This window comes from Somniosus microcephalus, chromosome 5 (assembly GCF_052327205.1).
Source record: "Somniosus microcephalus isolate GS21.2 chromosome 5, FLI_Smic_1.0, whole genome shotgun sequence".
In the NCBI taxonomy this organism is placed as follows: Eukaryota; Metazoa; Chordata; class Chondrichthyes; order Squaliformes; family Somniosidae; genus Somniosus; species Somniosus microcephalus.
In genome coordinates this window covers 319,902,633-319,929,045 of record NC_140991.1, presented here as the reverse complement: position 1 = coordinate 319,929,045, position 26,413 = coordinate 319,902,633, and the positions used below count along the sequence as shown (strand labels likewise).

The 26,413-nt window shown below is 50.0% G+C and overlaps 1 protein-coding gene across 1 annotated transcript in view; it reads right to left on the bottom strand.

The window, feature by feature from the left end:
- Window positions 1–26,413, bottom strand: part of trak1a (trafficking protein, kinesin binding 1a) — a 236,496-nt gene that overhangs the window by 51,867 nt on the left and 158,216 nt on the right. Inside the window, exon 4 of the mRNA XM_085989320.1 lies at window positions 7,289–7,365. Coding sequence (XP_085845446.1) covers window positions 7,289–7,365 — 77 coding nt within the window. The remainder of the gene's footprint in view (window positions 1–7,288; window positions 7,366–26,413) is intronic.

Sequence of the window (26,413 nt, the reverse complement as noted above, 5' to 3'; positions counted from 1 at the left end):
CTGTCCGAGGAAGGAGGGGGAGAGAAAACAAGGAACTACAGGCCAGTTAGCCTGACATCAGTCGTCGGGTAAATGCTGGAATCCATCTTATTGAAACATAAAAGATTGTGAAGGGGTTGGATCGGGTGGATGCGGGGAGGATGTTCCCGATGATGGGTGAAACTAGAACTAGGGGACATAGTCTTAGAATAAGGGGCTGCTCTTTCAAAACTGAGGAGGAACTACTTCACTCAGAGGGTGGTAGGTCCATGGAATATGCTGCCCCAAAAAGCTGTAGAAGCTACATCATTACATAAATTTAAAACAGAAATAGACAGTTTCCTAGAAGTAAAGGGAATAAAGGGTTACGGGGAGCGGGCAGGAATTTGGACATGAGTCTAGGTTCGGATCGGACATGGCCCTGTGGGTAGCGGAGCGGGCCCAGGGGCCGTGTAGCCTGATCCTGCTCCTATTTCGTGTGTCTAATTCTGTTAGATTCAGGAGATGGTTCTGTGATAGTAGATTGGCGGTTAGGATCAGATCAGCCATGATCTTATTGAATGGTGGAGCAGGCTCGAGGGGCCGATTGGCCTACTCCTGCTCCTATTTCTTATGTTCTTATGAAGGAAGTGCTAACAGAGCATTTAGAAAATTATAATATGGTTAGGCAGAGTAACTCTACACAGGGCAGGAGGCCCCAATACCTTCTGGACTGTATGACTCCCTTAAATACAAGCTTAACTAAACAAGGAGGCAGCTCCATGAACATCCTCATCCTCAATTATGGCAGAACCCAGGTGAGTGCTGCAGGCAAGCATCTTCAGCCAGAAGTAGCAAGTGGATGATCAAATTTGCTTTCTTCCCGAGGTCCCCACCAGCACAGATGCCAGCAACAAGCCAGTTCACTTCACTCCACGTGGCATTAAGCAGCTGACTGCACTGGGCACAACAAAAGCGCTGAGCCCTGTAGAGCTGAAGACCTGTGCACCAGAACTAGCCACCACCTAACCAAGCAGTTCCAGTGGAGCTATGACACTGCCAACTATCAACAACGTGGGCAATTGCTCAGTTACATCCTATCCGTAAAAAGCAGGACAAATTTTTCTGGTTGATTACCGCCCTTTCAGCCTCCTCTCAATCATCAGCAAAGTGGTGGCAGGAGTCATCAACAGTATCATCAAGTGACACCTACTCATCAATAACCTGCGCACTGAAGTTCATTTCGGTATCCGCCAGAATCACTAGGCTCTAGACCTTGATCGAGCCTTGATCCAGACCCGAGACCATTGGCTGGAGTCATACTTGACGCAAAGAAGATGGTTGTGGGTTGTTGAAGGCCAAATGTAACTGGTAGAATAGATAAGGGAGAACCAGTGGATGTGGTGTATTTGGACATTCAGAAGGCTTTCGATAAGGTCCCGCATAAGAGATTAGCGTGTAAAGTTAAGGCACATGGGATTGGGGGCAAGGTACTGACTTGGATAAAGAACTGGTTGGCAGACAGAAAGCAAACAGTTGGAATAAACGGGTCTTTTTCCGAGTGGCAGGCAGTGACTAGTGGGGTACCGCAGGGATCGGTCCTTGGACCCCAGCTATTCACAATATATATTAATGATCTAGACGAGGGAACTAGATGTAATATCTCCAAGTTTGCAGACGACACAAAGCTGGGTGGGCGTGTGTGCTGTGAGGAGGATGCCGATAAACTCCAGTATGATTTGGACAGGTTGGGTGATTGGGCAGAAGCATGGCAGATGCAGTATAATGTGGATAAATGCAAGGTTATCCACTTTGGTGGCAAAAACAGGAAAGCAGGTTATCTGAACGGCAATAGATTGGGAGAAGGGGAAGTGCAACGAGACCTGGGTGTCCTTGTGCACCAGTCGCTGAAGGTAAGCATGCAGGTGCAGCAGGCGGTTAAGAAGGCAAATGGTATGTTGGCCTTCGTAGTGAGAGGGTTCGCGTGCAAGAACAAGGATGTCTTGCTGCAGTTGTACAGGGCCTTGGTGAGACCACACCTTGAGTATTGTGTGCAGTTTTGGTCGCCTTATCTGAGGAAGGATGTTCTTGCCATGGAGGGAGTGCAGCAAAGATTCACCAGACTGATACCTGGGATAGCAGGAATGACGTATGAGGAGAGATTAGGTCGATTGGGCTTATACTCGCTGGAGTTTAGATGAGAGGGGATCTCATTGAAACTTATAAAATTCTGACAGGACTGGACAGACTAGATGCAGGAAGGATGTTCCCAATGGCCGGGGAGTCCAGAACCAGGGGTCACAGTATAAGGATAAGGGGTGACAGAGATGAGGAGGAATTTCTTCACCCAGAGAGTGGTGAACCTGTGGGATTCTCTACCACAGAAGACAGTGGAGGCCAATTCATTAAATATATTCAAGAAGGAGTTAGATATATTTCTTAAGGCTAAAGGGATCAAGGGATATGGGGAGAAAGCAGGGACCGGGTACTGAATTTGGATGATCAGCCATGATCGCATTGAATGGTGGAGCAGGCTCGAGGGGCCGAATGGCCTACTCCTATCCCTATCTTCTATGTTTCTATGTTTCTAAATTCACAGCCCCAGGGCATCACTGCAGGAGTTCCTTGGAGCAGCGTCTTCAACTGTTTCACCCTTCTCGAGGGCGACTAGGGATGCACAATAAACGCCGGCCTTGCCAGCTACGCCCACATCCCAGGAACTAATATAAAAAGAAATCCATGACCTTACGTTCATCATAATGTCAAAAGTGGTGCTGCTGTCTGACAAGCTAGTGTTCAGCTCCCCTCACATCTCGTCCAATAATGAAACTGTGCATGGGACATGGTTAAGGTCCAAAATAGAACCACCCACTCGCCCAAAAAACAGGACATTAATTGTCCCATTAATGTCGCATATTTTAGTGAAATAGATCATTCAAACAATTTTTTGGCATTACATGTTAATGTTTCGAGAGCCGCGTTACTCTGAACAACTTCGCTAATTTTTGAAATTTACAAATAGAACTAAAGCATTCTCTTATATAATATAAAATAAAAACAGAAAATGCTGGAAACACTCAGCGGGTCAGGCAGCATCTGTGGAGAGAGAAACAGAGTTAACGTTTCAGGTCAATGACCTTTCATCAGAACTGGAAAAAAGCAGGAAATGAAACAGATTTTTAAGCAAGTGTAGGGGCTGGGAAATGGGGAAGAGAGAACAAAAATACACCTCCGTTCAGTCCGTAAGGGGGACCCCGAGCTCCCGGTGGCCTGTCACTTTAATTCACCGCTCCACTCCCACTCGGACCTCACCGTCCTCGGCCTCTTGCATTGTTCCACGGAAGCTCAGCGTAAGCTCGAGGAACAGCACCTCATCTTCCGATTAGGCACTTTGCAGCCTTCCGGACTCAACATAGAGTTCAACAATTTCAGATTATAACATATATATATATATTTTTTATCCACACTCTTGTTCTGTTCTTCTCTCCCACAGGGCAGCTGTCTTCCATTCTGCCAGCGCAATTTACACTTCATCTAGAGCCATCCTTTAGAGCCATCCTTTATTCCTTAACCTGTCCCATTACCACCTCCTCTCGCCTTGAATATCTCTCAATGTCCCTCAACGTCTCTTAATCTCTCCCGCCTTCTATCCCATCACCGACCTTCCCTTTTGTTCTTTCCTCCCCTCCTCCCTTTCCCAGCCTCTTCACCTGCTTTATTCCAGTTCTGACGAAGGGTCATCGACCTGAAATGCTAACTCTGTTTCTCTCCACAGATGCTGCCTGACCGGCTGAGTTTCTCCAGCATTGTCTGTTTTTATTTCAGATTTCCAGCATCTGCAGTGTTTTATTTTTGTGAAGCATTCTCTTCTCCATTCGAAGTGAGGTCGAGTTTGCGAACACAAAATGCCCTGATGATAATTAATTTCCATTTGATCAAAAATGTTATCCACTGAAAGAAATCCCGTTTGCCAACACCGCAGTCAGCGCTGAAACTCCACAATTAAAATGCAAAGTTATGTACAGTATAATACATTTACAAAGCAACGGACAGAGCACGTTAATGGGAGGAGAGGGAAAACATAAATGGGACAATCAACAGTTTTCTTTCTGGGTAAAGTAGAAGGCAGCAGGTGACAAGGAGAGCCCTGGGAATATCGTCAAACACTGCTGCTTCGGTCAGTGTTTGCTGGCCACACCCGAGATGCTGAGCAAAAAGAAAACACAAGTTCATTATTTCAACTCACCCATCAGTTGCTCCACATACCCAGGCAATTGCGGCCAATTCCCACAATGACTTTTGAGACATTAGCGCTCAAACGACAGGACAGAATGCCGAACTCCTGACTGGAGCACTGACTGAATTGATAATACGCTTGACTTCCAGGGGACAGTCCTTTTTGCACTCGTCACTTCAACCACTTCACCAGAGTATTCCTTCATCACAGCAATGAAAGTGATCACATGATAACGACGTCTAGTTGGCCTACATCATACAGGCTGCCTTGCTGTATATTTTATACACAAACATATCTATATTAAAAGTCTGGTGTCTGCATTGCAGGTCAGTGCGACTGTAGTGCCCCACACTGACCACACACCAGTCAATTCCAACATTAGCGCACATGACCCACATTTTGCAAACCATTTTTAACCATTAGGATAGTTAGCCATTCCCCCACAATAATCCCCCAGACAAACATGTCCGCACTTCCCCGCCCAAGTGCTACTTCACACTCAGCTACTCTCACCAGATCCGACTCCCCATCCGTTCTCGTTGGAGTGCCAATAAGACGAGGATATCCTGCCCAGCTTATGCCCTGTGCTGCCTGGCCCACTGATGGGCCTCTGCTATCTCTTCATTCAGTGTTGTTCCCCCTCCCCCAGCCTAACCTCCACCAGGACCTTTCACCAGGTGCTACAAGACACATAGTCCACCTACTCTTCCACAACCCAGAAGAACATAAGAATTAGGAGCAGGAGTCAGCCATTCGGCCCCTCGAGCCTGCTCCGTCATTCAATAAGATCATGGCTGATCTTCGACCTGAACTCCACTTTCCCGCCCGATCCCCATATCCCTCGATTCCCCTAGAGTCCAAAAATCTATCGATCTCAGCCTTGAATATGCTCAACGACTCAGCATCCACAGCCCTCTGGGGCAGAGAATTCCAAAGATTCACCACCCTCTGAGTGAAGAAATTCCTCCTCATCTCAGTCTTAAATAGCCGACCCCTTATCCTGAGACTGTGACCCCTGGTTCTAGACTCTCCAGCCAGGGGAAACAACCTCTCAGCATCTACCCTGTCAATCCCCCCCAGAATTTTATGATCCATGAGCAACACGCCAAGAAATACATGTTACAGTATATATAATACTAGCTGGGGTGAGCCCGGCGTTGCCGAGGCTTTTTCGAGGGCATGTTGTTGTTGGAAGAGAGAGAGAGAGCGACTGGGGGGGTGGGGGGGGCGGCAGAGAGAGACTGGGGGGGGGGGGAAACAGAGAGAGACTGGGGGGGGGAAACAGAGAGAGACTGGGGGGGGGAAACAGAGAGAGACTGGGGGGGGGAAACAGAGAGAGACTGGGGGGGGGAAACAGAGACTGGGGGGGGAAAGAGAGAGAGACTGGGGGGGGGGAACAGAGAGAGACTGGGGGGGGGGAAAACAGAGAGAGACTGGGGGGGGGGGGAAACAGAGAGAGACTGGGGGGGGGGAAACAGAGAAGGTCTCCCCCCCCCCCCGCAACTTCCTGAGGCTCTCCCCCCACCCCCCGCGATTTCCCGAGGCTCCCCACCCCGCGATTTCCCGAGGCTCTCCCCCCCCCCCGCGATTTCCCGAGGCTCTCCCCCCCACCCCCCACCCCCCGCGATTTCCCCGAGGCTCTCCACCCCCCCCCCGCGATTTCCCGAGGCTCTCCCCCTCCCCTGCGATTTCCCGAGGCTCGCACCCCCCGCGATTTCCCGAGGCTCGCACCCCCCGCGATCTCCCGAGGCTGTGTGCTGGCGTCACGGGGGCCGTGCGCATGCGTGCCAGCGTCAAGGCGGCTGCGCAACTGGCGGCCTCTTCATTTTTTTTAAACTGATGCGTGCTGGCGTCACGGGGTGGCGGGCCGTGCGCATGCGTGGTTGCCGTTTAAAAAAAAGCCAGAGCGGGCTCTCGCGGGCGGGCGGCGCAGTCAGTGCCAGCGGCGCGAGGCGGCCCGCGGGGAGTAGGCAGGGAAACCCCGCGGGCTGGCGGCCGCTAGAGCGGGGAGTAGGCAGGGAAACCCCGCGGGCTGGCGGCCGTTAGAGCGGCTCACTTCGGGCCCCAACACCGTCAAACCTGAGAGGGGGAAGTAGAGACAGGGAGGGAAGAGGAGAAGGAGAGAGAGGGAAGGAAGAGAGAGAGAGAGAGAGCGAGAAATTTTTGGAGCTTCAGGCCTACCTGCAGCGGGCCTGGAGACCAGCACCGAGTCCCCCCTGCGCGAGGGTGAGGAGGAGGGGGGGGGTTGCTAAACACAATATAAAACTGAAATAAATTTTTAATTAATTCCCTAACACATAATTCAAATATTTACCTTAGTTCCCTAACACACAGAAAGTGTGGGGGAAAAAATCGTGAAAAATCAAGATGGCGGCCACTCACCTCGGTTCAGAAGGATAAGGCCCGCCCACACACGCACCGATTGGTCGACCGGTCAGGTCACCGAAGCGTAGGATTGGTCAATCGTCGAGTCACTCGACACTCAACTGTAGGACGGCACGCGCCAGGAACCCGCCGTCCGATTGGTCGACCTCGACGTCACACAGTCGCTAATGAGATGCTAATGAGCGGAACGCTGAACGTTTTTCGGATACCGCGGGCGGGATTTTTGTCCAGCCGAAAGGTAAATACGCCTATGACCGGTCCGGAATCGCAAGCTTTCTTTTGAGGCGACGCGCGCGTCGGTAAGCTCTATAACTTTCAAACGTATAGAACACGGACAGACAGACAGACATCGGGACAGACAGACAGAAGAGCCGCTTTATATATATAGATATATATAAAAAATATTAAATCAGTACTCTCAACTCGATCAAGAAATTAATACCAAGTCTCCTGTTTCAACTATGATGTCGAGACATTACTAATTGCATGCTTTACCACACACTTTCTTTTACATAACTCAGGATTTCTGCTTCTCTTTTCATGGAGAACATTCAGGTTTTGAGATTGAAATCTAGGCTTTGATTTGTGAAATTTTTGGCAGCGCTGTTTTTTGATGAGGTGCAATTGTCAATCAATGATTGCACATCCTTGGAGCAGATGGCACTGCAGGAACTGATCCAAGGTTAGAAGTAAAAAAAAAACACTTGCCTCTTCTAGCAGACGTGTGACAGCATCTATATCATTGTACGTTTTAGTCATCTGGCCCACTCTTTCAGCACATAGAACTGCAAAAAGAAAAACATTAACAAATTTAGCCACGGGCACAAACGTGTGGAACTTGTCATAGAATCAAAAACAACAACAACTTGTATTTATATAGCACCTTTAACGTAGTAAAACGTCCCAAGGCGCTGCACAGGAGCGTAAATCAAACAAAATCTGACAACGAGCCACAGAAGGAGATGTTACGGCAAGCTTGGTCAAAGAGGGAGGTTTTAAGGAGCGTCTTAAAGGAGGAGAGAGAGGTAGAGAGGCGGAGAGGTTTAGGGAGGGAATTCCAGAGCTCAGGGCCCAAGCGACTGAAGGCACGGCCGCCAATGGTGGATCGATTATAATTAGGGATGCTCAAGAGGCCAGAATTAGAGGAGCGCAGAGATCTCGGGGGGTTGTGGGGCTGGAGGAGATTACAGAGATAGGGAGGGGCGAGGCCATGGAGGGATTTGAAAACAAAGATGAGAATTTTAAAAATCGAGGCGCTGCTTAACCGGGAGCCAATGTAGGTCAGCGAGCACAGGGGTGATGGGCGAACGGGACTTGGTGCGAGTTAGGACACCAATTTGGAACTTTATTTCAATAATGTTATAGTTGACTGGGATTTGATTGCAAAGAGATGCTTATTTCAACATGGAAGGAAGGGAAAAAAGAAAAGATGGTTGCTCTCAGACTTCTCGATTATGGGAAACCTGAAAACCACGCATTACAGTGCGCGTGTATGTAAAACAAAATATGGGCAAAACAAATCCATCAATAACCACTGACTGAAAATGTTATTGTTTGTGAAAGTCTACTGTAAAGGTAGCCTGATCGTTACCAGTCTCCTCAAAGGAGCACCAATTTGTAGATAGAAAATATAAAGACATAAAATAAACTATCTGGACCTCTTATTTCCTAACACTGACTGCTGCTCTAAACAATTACAATAGACCTTTTGCTGGCATGGGCATCATGTTTTCCAAAATAAAAACCAGTTGTCTGTGTCGAATAAAGCTCTACTGCTACACTTGGATGAACAGGTTTTGATGTGACAATTCTACATCTACAGTGACCTATATGCAGTTAGTCTCCAAACATCATGTAAAATTAGGTCACAATGTGTCTATATTAGGAGCCTCCTGATGCACATATTAGGAACCACACTGCACATGAACTAGAGAACGTCAATACGCCTTCGGCTACAACATCCATGCTGACAAAATACCTGCAACGATCAACCAAGCCTCCCTAAACTAGTTGAGAAACATCCTTGAAGTTGGTCTGAGATTCAGCAAAAAAAAAGCTCGTCTTCCAATTCAATTACGTATTTCATTAGATGTTATTTTTTTAAATTTTTTTTTAAAACAGTTCTTTCAAAAAGTCACCGTCACGGTTGAATGCCTTTCTGCTCTCGACAATTCAGTAATCTACGATTGACAGACTCCTCTATATTTAAGGAGTCAAAAAGATCACGACTACTTCAAAATATAAAACTGCATCTGAACTGCAGCATTCACACAGAACCGTAAAAGCAAATTACAAGAGGATTTGAGTATAAGAGTAAAGACGTCTTACTGCAATTATACAGGGCCCTGGTGAGACCACACCTGGAGTATTGTGCACAGTTTTGGTCTCCTTACCTAAGGAAGGATATACTTGCCATAGAGGGAGTGCAACAAAGGTTCACCAGACTGGTTCCTGGGATGGGGGATTGTCCTATGAGGAGAGATTGAGTAGACTAGGCCTATATTCTCTAGAGTTTAGAAGAATGAGAGGTGATCTCATTTGAAACATACAAAATTCTTACAGGGCTTGACAGGGTAGATGCAGGGAGGATGTTTCCCCTGGCTGGGGAGTCTAGAACCAGGGGTCACAGTCTCAGGATAAGGGGTTGGCCATTTAGGACTGAAATGAGAAGAAATTTCTTCACTCAGAGGGTGGTGAATCTTTAGAATTCTCTACCCCAGAGGGCTGTGGAGGCTCAGTCATTGAGTATATTCAAGGCTGAGATCGATAGATTTCTGGACTCGAGGGATATGGGGATCGGGCGGGAAAGTGGAGTTGAGGTCAAAGATCAGCCATGATCTTATTGAATGGTGGAGCAGGCTCGAGGGGCCGAATGGCCGACTCCTGCTCCTAATTCTTAGGACAACAGTGACTACACTTCAAAAAGTACTTCATTGGCTGTAAAGTGCTTTGGGACTTCTGGTGGTCGTGAAAGGTGCTATTGAAATGCAAGTCTGTCTTTTCTTTCAAACCTTTGCTTTTTCTTGCAAATGCGGAGCTGGGAATCCGGAGACAGAGAACAAATGGTTGACTGCGCTCATGCATCAAGTGATGTGTTACTGATATCTCCTCTGGCCAGGGAAAGAGGAAACTCAGCGAATGAAATCTCTTAGGAGTGGATTGAATTTCAAAAGAAAATGCCATGGTAAATTGGCCGAGTATCTCGCTGCGGCTTTAACGCACGGTGGCGCAGCCAAGCTTACATCTCCTGACTCGGTTTGATAGATTCGGCCTGAATGACTGGTTCCACCGAACAATATTTCACGGAACTAGAATACCACATGTAAAAGACCCGTGATATTCAAATTCAAGCACAATAGTGAAAACAACATTTAAACAAAATATGTGCGCATCTGAATCAGACAAGAACAAAGAACAGGCTTGTTGTCTAATCTGCCATCTCTCACTGCGTGTCTGGGGCGGGGAGGGGTGGGTGTCTGGGGCGGGGAGGGGTGGGTAAGGGGGAAAAGAAGCAACAGGAAAACGAAGCTCAAGTCTGGTTTGTTTCCCTTCTGCTTCTCTCTTATCGGTTTGACACATAACATAGAAACATAGAAGATAGGAGCAGGAGTCGGCCACTCGGCCCCTCGAGCCTGCTCCGCCATTCAATGAGATCATGGCTGATCATCCAAATTCAGTACCCTGTCCCTGTCTTCTCCCCATATCCCTTGATCCCTTTAGCCTTAAGAAATATATCTAACTCCTTCTTGAATATATTTAATGAATTGGCCTCTACTGCCTTCTGTGGCAGAGAATTCCACAGGTTCACCACTCTCTGGGTGAAGAAATTCCTCCTCATTTCTGTCCTAAATGGCCTACCCCTTATCCTTAGACTGTGACCCCTGGTTCTGGACTCCCCGACCATCGGGAACATCCTTCCTGCATCTAGTCTGTCCAGTCCTGTCAGAATTTTATAAGTTTCAATGAGATCCCCTCTCATTCTTCTAAACTCCAGCGAGTATAAGCCCAATTGACCCAATCTCTCCTCATACGTCATTCCTGCCATCGCAGGTATCAGCCTGGTGAATCTTCGCTGAACTCCCTCCATGGCAAGAACATGCTTCTTCAGATAAGGTGACCAAAACTGCACACAATACTCAAGGTGTGGTCTCACCAAGGCCCTGTACAACTGCAGCAAGACATCCTTGCTCCTGTACTCAAACCCTCTCGCTACGAAGGCCAACATACCATTTGCCTTCTTAACCGCCTGCTGCACCTGCATGCTTACCTTCAGCGACTGGTGCACAAGGACACCCAGGTATCGTTGCACTACCCCTTCTCCCAATCTATTGCCATTCAGATAATAATCTGCCTTCCTGTTTTTGACACCAGTGGATAACCTCGCATTTATCCATGTTATATTGCATCTGCCATGCATCTGCCCAATCACCCAACCTGTCCAAATCATACTGGAGTTCCTCGGCATCCTCCTCACAGCACACACGTCCACCCAGCTTTGTGTCGTCTGCAAATTTGGAGATATTACATCTAGTTCCCTTGTCTAGATCATTAATATATATTGTGATGAATAGCTGGGGTCCTAGGATCGATCCCTGCTGTACCCCACTAGTCACTGCCTGCCACTCGGAAAAAGAACCGTTTATTCCAACTCTTTGCTTCCAGTCTGCCAACCAGTTCTCTATCCAAGTCAATACCTGACCCACAATCCCATGTGCCTTAACTTTACACACTAATCTCTTATTGCTGTGTTACAGCTCCCCAGAAGCTCTCTGGTACCACAGGCAGGTTAACTGTTCACCCTCTCTGTGGCCAGCAACAACGGCAGTGCCACTTACATTGCTGCTTGGCGCCCAAGAAACTGACGCGTTCAAGTGGATCTCTGCTTCCCTGGAGGCCATACTGCTACAACAACCACCTGTATTTATAGAGCACCTTTAATGTAGTAACCCCACCCCCACCCACCAAGACACTTCACAGGAGCAATTATCAAACAAAATTTACTCTCAGGTGGACATAAAAGATCCCACGGCACTATTTCGAATAAGAGCAGGGGGAGTTCTCCCCGGTGTCCTGGGGCCAATATTCATCCCTCAAATCAACAATAATAAAAAACAGTTCTGACGAAAGGTCATCGACCAGAAACATCAACTCTGTTTCTCTCTTCACAGATGCTGCCTCACCGGCTGAGTTTCTCCAGCATTTTCTGTTTTTATTTCAGATTTCCAGCATCTGCAGTATTTTCTTTTTGTATTAATAAAAAACAGGTGATCTGGTCATTATCACATTGCTGTTTGTGGGAGCTTGCTGTGCGCAAATTGCCTGCCACGTTTCCCACATTACAACAGTGAATACACTTCAAAAAGTGCTTCATTGGTTGTAAAGCGCTTTGGGACGTCCGGTGGTTGTGAAAGGCGCTATAGAAATACAAGTCTGTCTTTCTCTTTAACAGTGCTGCCTTCTCAGTCTGTACTGACGGCAGTACAGCAAGCTAAGTATATTGGTACGATAGCAAAATACTGCAGATGCTGAAAATCCAAAATAACAACAGAAAATGCTGGAAAAGCTCAGCAGCCCAGGCAACATCCGTGGAGAGAGAGGGACAGAATCAACGTTTCGGGTCGAAACCCTTTGTCAAGACCACACTTGACAAAGGAGTTTTCACCTGAAACGTTGACTCTATTTTCTCTCCACGGATGTTGCCTGGCCTGCTGAGTTTTTCCAGCATTTTCTGTTGTTATTAAGGTAAGTATATTGTTGTTCTGTTCGAAGATGACACTTTATTTGCGGGCCTCAGCACTTTCAACAGCCACAAAACAAATGAGCTTCTACCATCTATTCTATTCATCTGCTTGGAACATCTTTATGCAAAGTAAGTGGCAACAAGAGGTTCAGAGAACGAAATTCTCTTGCACGCTACCCTTGCTCCAAACCAGCCACGCAGGGCAGTGGGTGAACACCAGGGAAACTTGGATACGAATCCAACCCCTGACGAACGGCTCAATGCTGGCTGGAAAGGTTCTACATGCCATGACCTTTGGCACTCTCCATCCCAAATTGCTAAACTTTAAAAATGAAGGCACACTGATGCAAACAAGCCGTGCGTTTCAAAGTCTGAGGCCAAGTCGCGATTTAACCTCTATCAAATCATGCTGTACCTGATCTGGGAGGACCTGTTGCTCAAGCTAAGGGTGGTAGAAGTGTGAAAGTCTCTCCCACAATAGGCAGTAGATGCTAGCTCAGTTAATATTTTGAAATCCGAGATGGATAGATGTTTGCTAGACAAGGGGATTAAGGGATATGGCGCAATGTCAGGTGGATGGAGTTAGGATACAGATCAGCTACGATCTCACTGAATGGCGGAACAGGCTCGAGGGGCTGAATGGCTTCCTCCTGTTCAACACTATTCCAGTTTCCACGACTGACTACTTGGAACACAGAATCACAACACGAGGCCATTTGGCCTGTCGAGCCCGTGCCGGCTCTCTGCAAGAGCACTTCAGCTAGTCCCACTCCCCCGCCCTTTCCCCGTAGCCCTGCAAATTTCTTTCCTTCAGGTACTTATCCAATTCCCTTTTGAAAGCCACAATTGAAACTGCCTCCACCACCCTTTCAGGCAGTGAATTCCAGATCCTAACCACTCACTGCGTAAACACATTTTTCCTCATGTCGCCTTTGGTTCTTCTGCCAATCACCTTAAATCTGTGTCCTCTGGTTCTCGACCCTTCCACCAATGGGAACAGTTTCTCTCGGTTTAGAATTTTTTTTTTTTTTTTAAATAGTTATTTTTAGAGAAATTGTCTAGAAATTAAATGCCCCGTGTTCTAACCTTTAGCTTAGTTGTTGATAGCGAGGTGACATAGCGACGGTGCTGACCTCAGACACGAACAGGAGGACGGTGCTTCCACCCCCTCAGTATCTGAAAATTTAATTTCCTGGTTATGTTCTTGTTTACTTCAAAAATGCACAGTCGACACGTCCTCAATTCAACAACAACAACTCGCATGTAAATAAGCACTTTTAACATAAAAACATCCCAAGCACTCGACAAACTGGTTTAATGGAACTCAATGATGAAACAGGAAATGAGAGAGGGGTCAGGAGGGGTGAATAAAAGTGTGGTCAAAGGAAAATGGATCTCGAGCAGGCTTTTTAAGAAGATAGAGAGGGGGGGGGTTCCATGAGGAAGCTCCAAAAAACAGGGTCGAGGGGAGCTAAGCATCTGCCAGCAGTAGCGGGGTGGAAGGAGCAAGGGAAGCACAGGACATGGAAGCCTTGGCGGACGTGTGAGTGTGTGCGGGGGGTGTGGCCTAAGAAAACTACTAGGCACTTGGTCTCAGCGTTAAACAAAGCTTTAATCAACTGTTTTACAACATGGAGGTCTAGTTGTGTCCTTCACTAGTTCCTGTTAAGAATGTCCTGCGCAAGCTGGGCCTGTGCCCGAGTATTTATACTCTCCCTGGACAGCGCCACCCGCAGGCCGCTCAGTATTATTTCAGAAGTCTTTCTTTCATGAATGACTGATTCACGGCAGGGTGATTGCAGAAGGCCAGAGGAGATTTTAAAATAGGGTGCGCCAGTTCATGAAGATTTGTTCGATTCTTCCAAGTTTTGTCACAGTTCGTTGTACGACCGCCAAGACACCATCGGCAACTGCGGCAGTCGCTACATCCAAGGTTCCCAAACTAGGGGGCGCGACAAGATTACTGGGTGGCGGGCGAGGGGGCCGCTAGCTGTAACTCACCAACAGGCCATGCTTTCAATATCTATTTTCTCCACTGGTGGCACTTGTAACAATTCTCAGAACTCTCTTGGGCTCATTCCCAACTCTGCTCTCCAAAACTCAGGCATCCCCTAAAAACAGTCCCATCTTACAGCACAGAAGGAGGCCATTCGACCCATCGTGCCTGTGCCGGCTCTCTGCGAGAGCTATCCAATTAACCCCACTCCCCCGCTCTTTCCCCATAGCCATGCAAATGTTTCCTTTTCATGTATATACCTAAAATCAGTAGATTTATGAACTCTAGGGGAATCAAGGGATATGGGGGTCGGGCAGGAAAGTGGAGTTGAGGTTGAAGATCAGCCATGATCTTACTGAATAGCGGAGCAGGCTCGAGGGGGCGTATGGCCGACTCCTGCTCCTAATTCTTAAGTTACGTGCTTAGTCCTTTTGAAAGTTACTATTGAATCTGCTTCCAACGTCCTTTCAGGCAGCGCATTCCAGATCACAACTGGCTGCGTAAAAAAATTCTCTCAACTTTCCTCTCTCTCTTTTGCCAATCACCTTAAATCTGTGTCCTCTGACCCTCCTGGCCAGTGGAAACAGTTTGTCCCTATCTACTCTTATCAAAACCCTTCATGATTATCAACACCTCTATTAAATCTCTCCTTAACCTTCTCTGCTCTGAGGAGAACAACCCCAGCTTCTCCAGTCTCTCCACATCACCGAAGTCCCTCATTCCCGGTTCCATTCTAGTAAATCTCCTCCGCACCCTCCCTAAAGCTTTGACCTACTTCGTCAAGTGTGGTGCCCAGAATTGGACACAATTCTCCAGCTGAGGCCCAACCAATGATTTAAAAAGGTTCCTGGCTTTTGTACTCTATGCCTCGATTAATTACAGATTATCTGGTCATTACCTTTTAGGGGTTAGGGGAAGTTGAAAAGGTAGGTTCAATTTATTTTATTTCAGGAGCCTAACCTAGGTGGAAAAGGTTCCAGGACAGGAGGCGGCAGTGAAAATACAACACCAGAAAACAGGTAGGTGACTGGTTGGTGAGTACTTTCACAAACTTATTCTAAGTAAAATTCAATAATTAAGCTAAATCGTAGTAAATAAAAGGGTCTTGTAAGGGTTAAGTCATGGAAGGGCAGCTCAGACCCGTGTCATGCTCCTCCTGTGCCATGTGGGAAATCAGGGACACTGTCCCTGACAACTATGTGTGCAGGAAGTGTGTCCAGCTGCAGCTCCTAGCGGACCGCATGGCGGCGCTGGAGCTGCGAATGGACTCACTCTGGAGCATACGCGATGCTGAGGATCTTGTGGATAGCACATTCAGTGAGTTGGTCACACCGCAGGTAAAGGCTAGCTCAGACAGTAAATGGGTGACCAAAAGGCAGGGTAAAGGCAGGAAGGTAGTGCAGGAGTCACCTGCGGTCATCTCCCTCCAAAACAGGTTTACCGTTTTGGGTACTGTTGGGGGAGATGACTTATCAGGGGAAGGCACCAGCAGCCAGGTTCAGGGCACCATGACTGGCTCTGCTGCACAGAAGGGCAGGAAAAAGAGGGATAGGGCTATAGTGATAGGGGATTCAATTGTAAGGGGGATAGACAGGAGTTTCTGTGGCCGAGACCGAGACTCCAAGATGGTATGTTGCCTCCCTGGTACAAGGGTCAAGGATGTCTCGGAGCGGGTGCAGAGCATTCTGAAGGGGGAGGGGGATCAGCCAGTTGTCGTGGTACATGTAGGTACCAACGATGTAGGTAAAAAGAGGGAGGAGGTCCTACAAGCTGAATTTAGGGAGTTAGGAGCTAAATTGAAAAGTAGGACCTCAAAGGTAGTAATCTCTGGATTGCTACCAGTGCCACGAGCTAATAAGTTTAGAGAGAGTAAGATAGATAAGCTAAATACGTGGCTTGAGCAGTGGTGCAAGGGAGAGGGATTTAAATTCTTGAGGCATTGGAACCAGTTCTTGGGGAGGAGTGACCTGTACCAAGGGGACGGTCTACACCTGAACTGTGAGGGAGCCGATGTCCTCGGGGTAATATTTTCTAGGGCGGTTCGGGAGGATTTAAACTAATTTGGCAGGGGGATGGGAACCTAGGTAGTGGAAAAGAGGGAAGTCATATGAAGTCAGAAATAGATGGTAGAAAGGTGAGAAGCAATAAGCAAAGGAGAGAAACACAAAGGGCCAAACTAATTCATAATGAGAGTGTGAAAAAAGCAAGCCTGAAGGCTTTGTATCTTAATGCTAGAAGCATTAGGAACAAGGTGGATGAATTAGTTGTGGAAATAGAGGTAAACAAGTATGATTTGATTGGGATTACAGAAACGTGGCTGCAGGGTGGGCAAGGCTGGGAACTTAACATCCAGGGATATACAATATTTAGGAAGGATCGGCAAAAAGGTAGGGGAGGTGGGGTAGCATTGCTGGTAAAGGATGGGATTAATGCAATGGAAAGGAAGGATATTAACTCGGATGAAACGGAATCTGTATGGGTAGAAATGAGAAATAGCAAGGGGAGGAAAACGTTAGTGGGTGTGATATATAGGCCTCCAAATAGTAATATGGAGGTGAGGGAAGGCATAAAAAGGGAAATTAGAGAAGCGTGCGATAAGAGCACAGCTGTCATCATGGGTGACTTTAATTTACATATTGATTGGACTACCCAAACTAGTAAAAATTCTGAGGAGGAGGAATTCCTGGAATGTTTTCGGGACGGTTATCTGGACCAATATGTCGAGGAGCCGACTCGAGATCAGGCCATTTTAGACTGGGTATTGTGCAATGAGAAGGGACTTATCACCAATCTTCTTGTACGAGGCCCCTTGGGTCAGAGCGATCATAATATGATCGAGCTCTCAGTCGAGATGGAGAGTGAGGAAATTGAATCAGAGACTAAGGTCCAGAACTTAAATAAAGGGAATTACGAGGGTATGAGACGGGAATTGGGTAAGATTGATTGGGTGGTGTTTCTGGGGGGATTGACAGTGGATAGACAATGGCAAGCATTCAAAGATAGAATGGAAGAATTCCAGAACATGTTTATACCGGTTTGGCACAAAAATAAACCTAAAAAGGTGACTCAACCGTGGATAACGAGGGAAATTAGGGACAGCATAAAATCAAAAAAAAGGGCCTATCAACTGGCAAAAAAAAGCACCAGACCAGAAGATTGGGGGCAGTACAAGATACAGCAAAAGAGGACAAAGGGATTAATCAGGAAGGGGAAAATAGAATACGAAAGTAAACTTGCAGCAAACATAAAGACAGACTGCAAAAGCTTTTATCGGTATATCAGGAGGAAAAGACTGGTAAAATCCCAAGTCGGTCCCTTGCAGTCTGATTCGGGAGAACATATAATGGAGAATAAGGAAATGGCAGACCAATTAAACTCATACTTTGGTTCTGTATTCACAAAGGAGGACACGAATAACCTCCCAGGAATATCGGCAAACATAGGGACTAATGAGAGGGAGGAGCTGACAGAAATTAGTATATCTAGGGATATGGTGCTGGGTAAGTTGAGGGGACTGAAGGCCGACAAATCCCCGGGGCCTGATAAACTACATCCTAGGGTACTTAAGGAGGTGGCCCTGGAGATAGCAGATGCTCTAAGGATCATCTTCCGGAACTCCATTGACTCGGGAACAGTACCCGTGGATTGGAGGGTAGCTAATGTTACCCCAATATTTAAAAAGGGGGGTAGAGAGAAAGCAGGGAATTATAGACCAGTAAGCCTTACATCGGTTGTGGGCAGAATGCTAGAGTCCATTATTAAGGATAAAATAGCGGAGCACTTGACAAATGGGGAAAGGATCGGACAGAGTCAACATGGATTTACAAAGGGTAAATCGTGTTTGACTAATCTGCTGGAATTTTTTGAGGAAGTAACTGGTAAAATAGATGGGGGAGAGCCAGTGGATGTGGTGTACCTTGACTTCCAGAAAGCCTTCGATAAGGTTCCACACAAAAGATTATCATGCAAAATTAAGGCTCATGGGATTGGGGGCAAAGTATTAACGTGGATAGAGAACTGGCTGGCGGATAGAAAACAGAGAGTTGGAATAAACGGCTCGTTTTCGGAGTGGCAGGCAGTGACCAGCGGGGTGCCGCAAGGATCTGTCCTGGGACCCCAGCTGTTCACAATATATATATAAATGATCTGGATCAGGGAATTGGATGCAATATTTCCAAATTCGCTGACGACACTAAACTAGGAGGAGGGGTGGGCTCTGATGAGGATGTCAGGAGGCTACAGTGCGATTTGGACAGGTTGGGGGAATGGGCGGATACGTGGCAGATGCACTATAATGTGGATAAATGCGAGGTTATCCACTTTGGGGGTAAAAACAGGAGGGTAGATTATTATCTAAATGGCAATAGATTGGGAGATGGGGAAGTGCAGAGGGACCTGGGTGTTCTTGTGCACCAGTCACTGAAGGAGAGCATGCAGGTGCAACAGGCGATTAAGAAGGCAAATGGTATGTTGGCCTTCATGTCAAGGGGGTTCGAGTATAGGAATAGGGATACCTTACTACAGCTGTACAAGGTGCTGGTGAGACCGCATCTGGAATATTGTGTACAGTTTTGGTCGCCCCATCTGCGGAAGGATGTTCTTGCCATGGAAAGAGTGCAACGGCGATTCACCAGGCTGATACCTGGAATGGTGGGAATGACCTACGAAGAGAGATTAAATAGTTTGGGCTTGTACTCACTGGAGTTTAGAAGATTGAGAGGGGATCTCATCGAAACATATAAAATTATGGCAGGCCTGGTCAGGCTGAATTCAGAGAGAATGTTTCCAATGGCCGGGGAGCACAGAACCAGGGGCCACAGTCTAAAAATAGCGGGCAAATCATTTAAAACAGAGATGAGGAAGAATTTCTTCACTCAAAGAGTGGTGAGCCTGTGGAATTCCCTGCCACAGAGGGCTGCGAAGGCTAATTCAATAAATATTTTCAAGAGAGAATTGGATATATTTCTGAAGGCTAAGGGGATTAAGGGTTACGGAGAAAAGGCGGGGACGGGGTACTGAACTGGTAAGATCAGCTATGATCTCAGACGAAGATCAGCCATGATCTCATTGAATGGCGGAGCAGGCTCGAAGGGCCTACTCCTGTTCCTATCTCTATGTTTCTATGTTTCTATCTCAGTGCTGTTTGTGGGAGCTTGCTGTGCAGAATATGGCTGCTGCGTTTCCCACATTACAACAGTGACTACATTTCAAAAAGTACTTAATTGGCTGTAAAGCGCTTTGGGACGTCCGGTGGTCATGAAAGGCGCTATAGAAATGCAAGTCTGTCTTTGTTTATAAAGCCCAGGATCGCGTGTGCTTTTTTAACAGCCTTTTCAACTTGCCCTGCCACCTTCGAAGATTTGTGTACTTGAACTCCCCGGGTCTCCCTGTTCCTGCACTCCCTTTAAAATTGTTCCATTTTCAATACTCCTCGGTTGAAATGAGTTTCTTTCAGCTTGGGAAAAAAAAGTTGCTTGCCTTCTGGTCTGCACCTCTGTGGCGCACGTACACAAGCCCCGGGATCCTCACTGCCGCAGCAAAATAAATAAATAAAATGAAAGTCAGCACCCCCCCCCGCCTCACCCCCGCGGCCCCCCCCCTCACCCCGCGGCACCCCCCCATCACACCGCGGCCCCCCCCTCGCCCCGCCGCGCCCCCCCTCACCCCGCAGCGCCGCCTCCCCTCACCCCGCAGCGCCCCCCTCAGCCCGCGCACCCCCCCCCTCACCCCACGGCACCCCCCATTACACCGCGGCCCCCCCCTCGCCCCGCGGCCCCCCTCGCCCCTCGCGCCCCCCTCACCCCTCGCGCCCCCCCTCACCCCGCGGCACACCCCATTACACCGCGGCCCCCCCTCGCCCCTCGCGCCCCCCTCGCCCCGCGCACGCCCCCCTCACCCCGCAGCGCCCCCCTCACCCCGCAGCGCCCCCCGCAGCGCCCCCTCACCCCGCAGCGCCCCCCTCACTCCGCAGCGCCCCCCTCACTCCGCAGCGCCCCCCCCTCACCCCGCAGCGCCCCCTCACCCCGCAGCGCCCCCTCACTCCGCAGCGCCCCCCTCACTCCGCAGCGCCCCCCCTCACCCCGCAGCGCCCCCCCTCACCCCGCAGCGCCCCCCCTCACCCCGCGCACCCCCCTCACCCCGCGGACCCCCCTCACCCCGCGGCACCCCCCATCACACCGCGGCCCCCCCTCGCCCCGCCGCGCCCCCCTCACCCCGCAGCGCCGCCTCCCCTCACCCCGCAGCGACCCCCTCAGCCCGCGCACCCCCCCCTCACCCCACGGCACCCCCCATTACACCGCGGCCCCCCCTCGCCCCGCGGCCCCCCTCGCCCCTCGCGCCCCCCTCACCCCTCGCGCCCCCCTCACCCCGCGGCGCCCCCCTCACCCCGCGGCACACCCCATTACACCGCGGCCCCCCCTCGCCCCTCGCGCCCCCCTCGCCCGCCCCCCTCACCCCGCAGCGCCCCCCTCACCCCGCAGCGCCCCCCTCACCCCGCAGCGCCCCCCTCACCCCGCAGCGCCCCCTCACCCCGCAGCGCCCCCCTCACTCCGCAGCGCCCCCCTCACTCCGCAGCGCCCCCCCTCACCCCGCAGCGCCCCCCCTCACCCCGCAGCGCCCCCCCTCACCCCGCAGCGCCCCCCCTCACCCCGCGCACCCCCCTCACCCCGCGGACCCCCCCCCCTCACCCCGCGGCACCCCCCATTACACCGCGGCCCCCCCCTCGCCCCGCGGCCCCCCCCTCGCCCCGCGCACCCCCCCCCTCACCCTGCGGCACCCCCCATTACACCGCGGCCCCCCCTCGCCCCGCAGCGCCCCCCTCACCCCGCAGCGCCCCCCCTCACCCCGCAGCGCCCCCCCTCACCCCGCAGCGCCCCCCTCACCCCGCAGCGCCCCCCCTCACCCCGCAGCGCCCCCCCCTCACCCCGCGGACCCCCCCCCTCACCCCGCGGACCCCCCCCCCCTCACCCCGCGGCACCCCCCATTACACCGCGGCCCCCCCTCGCCCCGCGGCCCCCCCCCTCGCCCCGCGGCCCCCCCTCACCCTGCGGCACCCCCCATTACACCGCGGCCCCCCCCTCGCCCCGCGGCCCCCCCTCGCCCCGCAGCGCCCCCCTCACCCCGCCCCCCCCCCAACGCGGCCCCCGCAACTGATCCAAGTTTCCGCGCATGCACAGTTTTTCTGCTTAAAAGCCGCCGAGCATCCTGCGCGGGGCCTCCAGAGCGCTGTGCGGCCATGCGGCTCAACGGGAATGTTGGTCCTCACCGCAAGCAGCAAAAATAATTAAACTTGAATTTTACCGCCGCCAAAGTAGGCCAACAATTCACTGTTCCCGGTTACACCCCCACACAACCTGGCCGCAGACCCATTCTATTCCAGTCTGCGGGAGGATTGTTCATCCTGCCCCCAACCCGAAGAGACTTTGCCTTCCAGTGACGATGCTTACACGGTCATCGCAGCCGGGAGATTCCTCGGGTCCGCTCGCACCGCGCTGGCGTGACTTCTCCGAAGTGCGTAAAAGGGGTTTCCCCCGCACCGCCGGCAAAAATAATACCTGGGCAACGGGAGCAAGTCCGAGGAATTTCCCGGTCAGTGAGCTGGAGTGATATGATGGGACATCACATTAAAATCCCCAAAACACTAAGGGAGCAGGACTAAATTAACTGAAGCGATCTAACATAGAAACATAGAAGATAGGAGCAGGAGTAGGCCATTCGGCCCCTCGAGCCTGCTCCGCCATTTAATGAGATCATGGCTGATCATCCAAATTCAGTACCCTGTCCCTGCCTTCTCCCCATATCCCTTGATCCCTTTAGCCTTAAGAAATATATCTAACTCCTTCTTGAATATATTTAATGAATTGGCCTCTACTGCCTTCTGTGGCAGAGAATTCCACAGGTTCACCACTCTCTGGGTGAAGAAATTCCTCCTCATCTCAGTCCTAAATGGCTTACCCCTTATCCTTAGGCTGTGACCCCTGGTTCTGGACTCCCCCGCCATCAGGAACATCCTTCCTGCATCTAGTCTGTCCAGTCCTGTTGGAATTTTATAAGTTTCAACGAGATCCCCCCTCATTCTTCTAAACTCCAGCGAGTACAAGCCCAATCAACCCAATCTCTCCTCATACGTCATTCCTGCCATCCCAGGTATCAGTCTGGTGAATCTTCGCTGCACTCCCTCCATGGCAAGAACATCCTTCCTCAGATAAGGCGACCAAAACTGCACACAATACTCCAGATGTGGTCTCACCAAGGCCCTGTACAACTGTAGCAAGACATCCTTGTTACTGTACTCAAACCCTCTCGCTACGAAGGCCAACATACCATTTGCCTTCTTAACCGCCTGCTGCACCTACATGCTTACCTTTAGCAACTGGTGCACAAGGACGCCCAGGTCTCATTGCACTTCCCCCTCTCCCGATCTATTGCCATTCAGATAATAATCTGCCTTCCTGTTTTTGCCACCAAAGTGGATAACCTCGCATTTATCCACGTTATACTGCATCTGCCATGCATCTGCCCAATCACCCAACCTGTCCAAATCATCCTGGAGTTTCTCGGCATCCTTCTCACAGCACACACGCCCACCCAGCTTTGTGTCGTCCAGCTGAAGTATTCTTAGATACCAGCTAGGTGTACACCAATGTTCATAATTTTTTTTTAAAACCCTGTTTCTTAGAAAGAGGGTGATTGCACGGGAGCAGAATTTCAGATGGGAAGGCTCAGCAAAACCAAGTTTGGGAATCGCTGCTCGACACAGTCCAGTCACGGCCATGCCGTTTATCTTGGTTAGCAATTATTGCCTTTCCACTATTGCTTTCTTAGCCTTGCACCTTAGCCCGACAACCCCTTTATCACCCAGAGGGTGGTGGGGGTCTGGAACTCACTGCCTGAAAGGGTGGGAGAGGCAGAAACCCTCATCACATTTAAAAAGTACTTGGATATGCACTTGAAGTGCCGGAACCTACAGGGCTATGGACCAAGAGCTGGAAAGTGGGATTAGGCTGGAGAGATCTTTGTCGGCCGGCACAGACACGATGGGCCGAATGGCCTCCTTCTGTGCTGTAATTTTCTATGATTCTGACAGGTTTAGTTACATAAATCTGTAGCATCCAACAGTCAGAATGGAAATTGCAGCTGTCCAAATGGCATTAATCTAAAAGTGAAGAATGGCACCGGATGGACTGAGTGCAATGTCACAGATCCATGGAACCAGAATAAGATCATTGGATACGACAATCACTCGATGATTCATTCTATGACTTCCGAAAATAAAAAACAAATGTTGCAAGCTCACATTTTTACCCAAAAACTTGCACTTATATAGTGCCCTTAACGTCATAAAATGTTTGAGCACAAAAATCTAGGCCGACACTCCAGTGCAGTACTGTCGGAGGGGCAGTACTGAGGGAGTGCCGCACTGTCGGAGGGGCAGTACTGAGGGAGTGCCGCACTGTCGGAGGGTCAGTGCTGAGGGAGTGCCGCACTGTCGGAGGGGCAGTACTGAGGGAGCGCCGCACTGTCGGAGGGTCAGTGCTGAGGGAGCGCCGCACTGTCGGAGGGTCAGTACTGAGGGAGCGCCGCACTGTCGGAGGGGCAGTACTGAGGGAGCGCCGCACTGTCGGAGGGGCAGTACTGAGGGAGCGCCGCACTGTCGGAGGGGCAGTACTGAGGGAGCGCCGCACTGTCGGAGGGGCAGTACTGAGGGAGCGCCGCACTGTCGGAGGGGCAGTACTGAGGGAGCGCCGCACTGTCGGAGGGGCAGTACTGAGGGAGCGCCACACTGTCGGAGGGGCAGTACTGAGGGAGCGCCGCACTGTCGGAGGGGCAGTACTGAGGGAGCGCCGCACTGTCGGAGGGGCAGTACTGAGGGAGCGCCGCACTGTCGGAGGGGCAGTACTGAGGGAGCGCCGCACTGTCGGAGGGGCAGTACTGAGGGAGCGCCGCACTGTCGGAGGGGCAGTACTGAGGGAGCGCCGCACTGTCGGAGGGGCAGTACTGAGGGAGCGCCGCACTGTCGGAGGGGCAGTACTGAGGGAGCGCCGCACTGTCGGAGGGGCAGTGCTGAGGGAGCGCCGCACTGTCGGAGGGGCAGTACTGAGGGAGCGCCGCACTGTCGGAGGGGCAGTACTGAGGGAGCGCCGCACTGTCGGAGGGGCGGTACTGAGGGAGCGCCGCACTGTCGGAGGGGCAGTACTGAGGGAGCGCCGCACTGTCGGAGGGGCAGTACTGAGGGAGCGCCGCACTGTCGGAGGGGCAGTACTGAGGGAGCCCTGCACCGTCAGAGATGCCGTCTTTCAGATGAGACGTTAAACCGAGGCTCTGTCTGCTCTCTCAGGTGGACGTAAAAGATCCCATGACACTATTTTGAAGAGCAGGGGAGTTCTCCCCGGTGTCCTGGGGCCAATATTTATCAGATTATCTGGTCATTATTACATTGCTGTTTGTGGGAGCTTGCTGTGTGCAAATTGGCTGTCGCGTTTCCTACATTACAACAGTGACTGCACTTCAAAAAGTACTTCATTGGCTGTAAAGCGCTTTGAGACGTCCGGTGGTCGTGAAAGGCGCTATAGAAATGCAAGTCTTTCTTTCTTTAAAACGATGCCAAGGTGCTTCACAGCAGCGTTTGAAGATCACTGATCAAAGCAGTCGTATCTATTCAGATAATCAGAAATGTTGTGTCCAGCGTGTCAAACTTCAACCACGTCTGTGCAACAAAAGAAGTCAGGAGCCGGGAATTTCCCAGGTGCGTATTGCTTCTGCCAATCACTGTTGGGATTTCGCTGGGCCAGAGATTTGCCTCAACTCGGCCCCTTGCTATTGCAGGATAACAGAGCAGGTAAACATTCCACAGCACCAAGCACCGACATGTCAACGAGCTACACCTCTTCCTGACAGCAATTTTTACCCTGGTCAATTATTCACTGGGTTTTCTCCCCTGCAGTACCGGCATTCATATTTTATTAACAGAACGCATTTGGCAGCTTGGGTAGGATTACTTGTCAGTTCCCAGTGAGCTGTTTCAGTGGCGAAAGATTAACTGTAATGCAGAAGGAAGGAAGGCATCTTTCGTCCCAGCAGAAAAATCGGAGTAACATTCAACTGGAGATTAAGGCTTTGTTGTTGTGCTGTAGCTAGCTGCTCGTTTCAAGCGCTTAGTAACTCCAGACAGCACCATCCATTACATGGTGTTCATCACCCATCAAGATATCTACTGCAAGAGGGAATCTCAAACACATTGCACTGTAATTTACTGCTTTGTTTATGCAGTAATAAGCACTGCCACAGGACACCCATTTTAACAACAGTTGTAGATTTTAATTTTCCATCATTACGTTCAATAAAAATCTGATAAACAGATATGCCCCCGGGACAGAAACCTAAAACTACAAACTAATCAAACCCGATTGATAAATCTCGCTTGCGCATCGAAGTGGAATAAATCAGAATCAGTTGTGTCTTTTTTTTTTACTGGTTAAAGTTTTTCCTGCCTTTTTAAATCAGCATGTTAGAACACTCCAAGCAAAAACTCGCAAATGTATAAATAAATATAGGCCATGTGTACACACTCACACACTCTACAATCTGAGGGCTCCCACCAGTCATAGAGTAAATTATCTCCAGCACTATTGACTCAGGAGACCTTAGACCAAAGTGCAATTTCCTGGGTGCGTTAGAAGGAACTTTCACTCCTCCACAATAAAAAAAACCCCATGGTACGTGACAAGCCAAGCATCGCAGGAGCCTTTTTCCATTCATTCCTGGGATGTGGGCATCGCTGGCAAGGCCGGCATTTATTGCCCATCCCTAGTTGCCCTGGAGGAGGTGGTGGTGAGGCACCTTCTTGAACCACCTACAGCAAAGCCGAGATGACTGCGTCCACACAATCTGTGGAGCTAGCCAAACCTGGAACCGAGCCCGTTCTGAAAACCCCCCCCATTATATGGACTTCAGTTTAGTGTCACCTATCAGTCGGTTATATCATGAATCCTGACAGTACCACTTGAAACCTGCAACTGAGCCAAGCAGTGACAGCCCTGAAAGTTCTAAGATTGAATAATTCACAAAATCATAGATTCTTAAAGCGCAGGAGGAGGCC